This window comes from Antrostomus carolinensis, unplaced genomic scaffold, assembly GCF_000700745.2.
Source record: "Antrostomus carolinensis isolate BGI_N321 unplaced genomic scaffold, ASM70074v2 scaffold46459, whole genome shotgun sequence".
Taxonomy (NCBI): domain Eukaryota; kingdom Metazoa; phylum Chordata; class Aves; order Caprimulgiformes; family Caprimulgidae; genus Antrostomus; species Antrostomus carolinensis.
Window position 1 is genome coordinate 315 of NW_010341511.1, and position 5,157 is coordinate 5,471.

At 57.4% G+C, this 5,157-nt stretch overlaps 1 protein-coding gene across 1 annotated transcript in view; it reads right to left on the reverse strand.

Annotated features, from left to right (window-relative positions):
• Positions 1 to 3,709, reverse strand: part of ALAD (aminolevulinate dehydratase) — a gene marked incomplete at its 3' end in the record, with an annotated part of 4,017 nt that extends 308 nt beyond the window's left edge. The window contains exons 1-7 of the mRNA XM_010176489.2: positions 3,579 to 3,709; positions 3,348 to 3,398; positions 2,482 to 2,578; positions 2,134 to 2,269; positions 1,182 to 1,265; positions 982 to 1,070; positions 611 to 666 (exon numbers count right to left, since the gene is read on the reverse strand). Of these exons, the coding sequence (XP_010174791.1) occupies positions 611 to 666; positions 982 to 1,070; positions 1,182 to 1,265; positions 2,134 to 2,269; positions 2,482 to 2,578; positions 3,348 to 3,398; positions 3,579 to 3,691 (626 nt within the window). The remainder of the gene's footprint in view (positions 1 to 610; positions 667 to 981; positions 1,071 to 1,181; positions 1,266 to 2,133; positions 2,270 to 2,481; positions 2,579 to 3,347; positions 3,399 to 3,578) is intronic.
• Between the last annotated feature and the right edge of the window lie 1,448 nt (positions 3,710 to 5,157).

The window sequence follows — 5,157 nt, forward strand, 5'->3', positions numbered from 1 at the left end:
CCTGGTTTTGCAGGGGGGCTCTCCCGATCCGACTCGGTGCCCCAGGATCACTCTGGGAGGTCCCACAGGCCCAGGCTGGCCCTGGCAGCTGCTCTTCAACACCCACTGCCCTCTCCATGCCCAGAGTCTGGGGTAGAACTTGTGTCAGACATTTTCCTTTTGCTCTTTTCCAAGGCAGGTCCCTCAGGGATGCCCCATCAGGATCAGACCATCCTTGGGATGAGGTCTCACAGGTGACTGCGCTGAGGCTTGTCCCTGAAGCCACCCTTTGGGGTAACATCAGCCCCTGTGACTCCCCTCCGTGCTGCTCCCTCCCCGCCTGCCTTGCCACCAGCACCCAGGACAAGCAGGTGAAGGGGTGGGATGGAAGATCATCCAGGTGATGTTCCCACCAGCCAGCCTGTCCTGAGCAAGGTGCATTTGTCTCCCTTTTGCACCGAGGAGGAGGAAGAGGATGAGGAGGAAGAGAAGGAGGAGGAGAGCACTCCAAAGCCACCAGCGTGGCCCCAGCTGTGGCTGGGGTCTGGCTCAGCCCCATTCCCCAATAACTCTCCAGGGACACACATCTCAGTGGTGGCTGAGGACACTCCCCGCTGAGGGACAGACCCACCTGAAGGGACCATAGAAGCACGAAGCAAACTTGGCGCTGTAGCTCATCACCGAGACCTGCGGAGGAGAGCGGAGCCGTGAGCACCAGCAGCTCTGTGCCGCAGCCCAGCACCGGGGCGGTGCCGATTCCCTCCCATGACTGGTTTGATTCTCTGCCCCACATCCTCCTTCCCAGAGTCCTGGCACCTTCCTGTCCCCATGTCCAACCAAGGACATCCCCTCCCTGTGTGCACCACGGCAGTGAAATGCCCTGTGGCACATCCTGGGAAAGGTGAGGATTTGTTTCTCTTGCCCTTGCCCAGGTCCTGTTGTGGGTGCAGCCGCCCCGTGGACGTGGCTCCTGCTTTTGCCACACGCAAATCCTGAGCTCACCTTGTTGCCCAGATCATTGGAGATCAGGGCCTGCTTCATGGCAGCGACGCGACCATCCATCATATCTGAGGGGGCAACGATGTGGCAGCCTGTGGGGAGAGCACAGAGATGCTGAGGAGCACCCGAGGATGTGACTCTGCAGGAGGAGGTGACCCCAGGGCTGGAGAGGACTCGGGTGCCGCTGCCAGGAGACTCCTCACCTGCTTTGGCGTAGGCCAGCGCCACTTCTGCCAACCGCTGGCAGCTGAGTTCATTCTGGATGGTGCCATCTTCACGCAGGATGCCTGGGAGACAAATCTGGGGTGAGGTGAGGGGCTGGACAGCTGGTTTCCTCAGTCCCTGGGGTGGGAGCGTGGCTCTGGCTATGGATGTGCTCAGAGCAACAGAGAACAGGGACCAGGAGACCAGCGGTGCAGCTCTCCAGGGACTGGATACAACAACGTGGGTGCTCCAGGGAAGACAGCGATGGGGACACAGACAGAGTCAGGAGACAGGGAGTGGGAGCTGTAACCACTCGTGCCTCCCACCCTGCTGCCAAAACCCAGGCTCAACGTCATCCCAGGACTGCAGAGCCAAGTCTTGGGGCAGGAGATGGCCAGGCCCCACCAACACCTGGAGTGAAGCTGGGGAAGGGTCTGGAGCACAAGTGTGCTGAGTTCCCATCTGAGGGAACTGGGGTTGTTGAGCCTGGAGAAAAGGAGGCTGAGGGGAGACCTTCTGGCTCTGTCCAAGTCGCTTGGAGGAGGGTGGAGAGAGGTGGGGGTGGGTCTGTTCAACCAAGGACCAAGGGACAGGACAAGAGGAAATGGCCTCAAGTTGTGCCCAGGGCAGTTGAGATGGGATGTGAGGAAGAATTTCTTTGGTGAAAGGGTTCTGAGGCATTGGAAGGGGTTGCCCAGGGCAGTGGTGGAGTCCCCATCCCTGGAGGGATTGAAGAGTGGTGTAGACACAGTGCTGAGGGACATGGGTTAGTCATAGGGGACTTGTCAGTGTTGGGTTCATGGTTGGACTCAATGATCTTAAAGGGCTTTTCCAATCTAGGCAGTTCTGGGATTCTGTGGAGCTCCTCAGCCAAAAATGGCAAACACCCAGAGACTCCCAGTGCCAGGAAAATGCCCAGAGTGCAGCCCGGGGCCGGGGGTTGTGCCTCACCGCAGTGCCCGTGGGAGGTGTAAGGGCACAAGCAGACATCGCAGGCTATGAGCAGCTCTGGGAAGGTGGAGCGGATCTTCTTGATTGCCTGGATGGCTGGTGTGTCCTCCACATCAGCAGCAGAACCTCTCTCGTCCTGTGAGGAGATCAATGCCTCAGCACACAGAGCCAGTGAGTGCAGGTCTCAGGGCCACCTGCAAGAGCTCTGTGAGGTTTTTTTGGGTGTCACTACAGCCTCTCATCCCCATCCTGCTCTGCTGAGCTGGACACAAGCACACCCAGGGACCCTGACCTGCTCCTGTTTGATCAGAAGACCCCAAGCCCCCTGCCACCACCATGGACACTGACCTTGTGGACCTTGCTGGGCACCCCAAAGATGAGCACACACTTCAGACCGTCCTGGACGAGGGGACGCAGCATCCCCTCCAGCTTGTTCACTCCATACCTAAGAGCAAAGTGAAGAAGGCTGCCAGGCACCCAGACCTGCTCCGTGGGGTGAGCTGGTCCGTGACTGGGACACTGGTCCGTGACTGGGACACTGGTCCGTGACTGATCCAGCACCCACAGAAAGCAGCAGCTTGGACAGGGGAGGTGTTGTCTGAACACTGGGAGGAACAATCTGTGACCTTATCTGGGGCTGCAGGAGCGTTATCTACCCGGCATGGACACTCTCTGCTCTGAAAGGATGAGCGTGCCCTGCCCTTGGGTCCCTTATCTTGGTGTCCCTGTTGCAGATCCATCCCATCTCCCTACTGGACCACCCTCCTGGAGCCTCTCTGACCACAGCCCTGCAAACGTGAAACGACAACGGGGGGGGAAGAGGAAGGTGGCCCCTGCCAGTCCAGCAAGATCTAACACAGGACTGGAGCCCATGTGCTTGCACAGGTTTTCTATCTGCTGCTGGAAACCTCCTTCACTTCCAGCTTCCACCTTCCCACCCCACAGAACACGCCAGTGCTCTGGGGCATCGTGAGACCCTGGCACTAAGCTGCCAGTGCTAGTAATTTCCCATCATCCCAGTATGATTCCTCCCAGTCCCTTACTGGATGAATGCTCCCGCCCTGCCTGATGCTGGGGGATCCCCAAAGCAGTGACCACAGAAGGTTGGAAGCGTCACCCCCTGGCCCACGCTCATCTCAGGCCACACATCAACCCTGCTCGGGCACGTGGCACAGCAGCGATGGGCACGCAGCTCGGCGGGGCTGGGGTCTTACCTGGCTTGTCCAGGGAGGCTGGGGATGGGCTCCACTGCATCAGGGCTGTCACTGCAGGACGTGGATGGGACAGAGACATGAGGACTTGGCATAAGAAAGGAGCCCCTACCCCAAGCTTATCCACGGGGAAGTTTTTGGGGTGTCTGAACCCATCCAAGAGCTCAGGGAGCAGCTAAGCCCGTCAACCTGAGCTTGGTCCATCTGTAACCCAGAGAGCCAGGGCTCACTCACGTGACAAAAATGGGGTAGATGAGGTTGGAGGCATCAAAGGTGGTTGCCGTACACTGCCAGGAGCGCAGCACAGGGTGGAAGTAGCCGCTGTGAAGAAGGGAATCTGCCTGCATCTTGGGATTTCACTCAGAAGCTGTGGAAGGAGACTCTGAAACACCAGAAGAAGCCAACAGGCTGGTTAGTGGTGGTGTCCTAGGAAGCCACTGCGAGGAGATGGGGCTGAGATCCAGGCAGCCACTGCAGGACCATCCCTGTCCCACGCCGGGTGACAAGCCACAGCTCAGCCAGATTTGGCCTGACTCTCCCGGGTGCTGCAGGACTCTGCATCAGCACAGCACGTCCCAGGAACGGGGATGATGCTGACTCCTCCCCACAAAACCTCCCAATTCTGTGTGGGAAACCACCAATTTACATCCACCAGCGTCCTCCCACAGCAGAACCACGTTCACACGGGTCACCACCACCACCCTCGATCGGGCTCCCTCTGTTTTTAGCTCACGTAGCTGCACCAGCAGTTTTCCAACGATGGGACAGTCATTGCTTAATTCGTTTTACTTTTGCTTAACACTGTTAATTGTGTGATGCAGCTTTTGTGTACAGAGCAGGCAAAAGCTGCTCCATGCAGCGTGAAGTATTTGTAGCCACGGTGTAAAGGTGTAGTTACAGAAGAGTACGGGTGCTGGATGAGAGAGGGGGAGCGGGATCATCCTGAAGACACCAAGGCTTTAAATCCTGTGGTCACACAGCTCTGGTGGCCACTTACTGCTGGACAAAGAAAACTGGGGAGTTGGGTGAAACTGATTTCAGGGGTGACACAGAACAATTACTCAACCTACATAAATCAGGTGGTAGCTATGCTATTGTCAAAACTTTTTCTGTAGCAGTGTTTTCTGTAACAGATAAAGGAATAATTCTGCCATTAGACCATGGAGATTTAAATTGCCACTAGTGTTTAAATTCTCACTGACGTGGTCGAGCAGAGCCCAGCGGAAGGGGCCGGGGGAAGGCGGCTGCCTGGGGACGGAGCGTTTGGCTGCAGCACAAACGAGAGAGCAGCTGTTAGAGCCCTGGGAAATGCAACCCCAGCCACAGACTGAGCAGCTTCAAGGAATTCTGGTGGGGCTGCATCCCATAAACACCCCGTGCAGAGGAGCTGAGGGTGACCCAGGAGGCAAAGTTCCTTCTGGAGACCAAGGATTTTGTTTTGAGAGCTGAAAGCTGAGGGAGATGGGGCAGGAGGGGAGATGGGGTTTGAAAGAGTGAGCAGGATTCCTGTGCTGGCACCCCCGGGCAGGGCAGGGCTTCCTCAGGAGACAGCGTGGACATGAGGATGGGACCTGTCTCATGGGAGTCCCATCCCAGGAGGGATTCCCCAGCATTAAACCTCCAAGACCCCTCACCTGCCCCTGGTTCTCTCTGAAGAGCAGACACAGCTCCCAGCATCCCAGGACACAATCCAGGGAGAAAGTTTAACACCAGCACCCACGACAGTGGTCAGCAAGGGAGCTGTGCAGGAGAGGGCTCCATTCTTCTGGAAAACCTTTAATTTGAGGTGCTCACCGCTTCTACACGCTCAAGA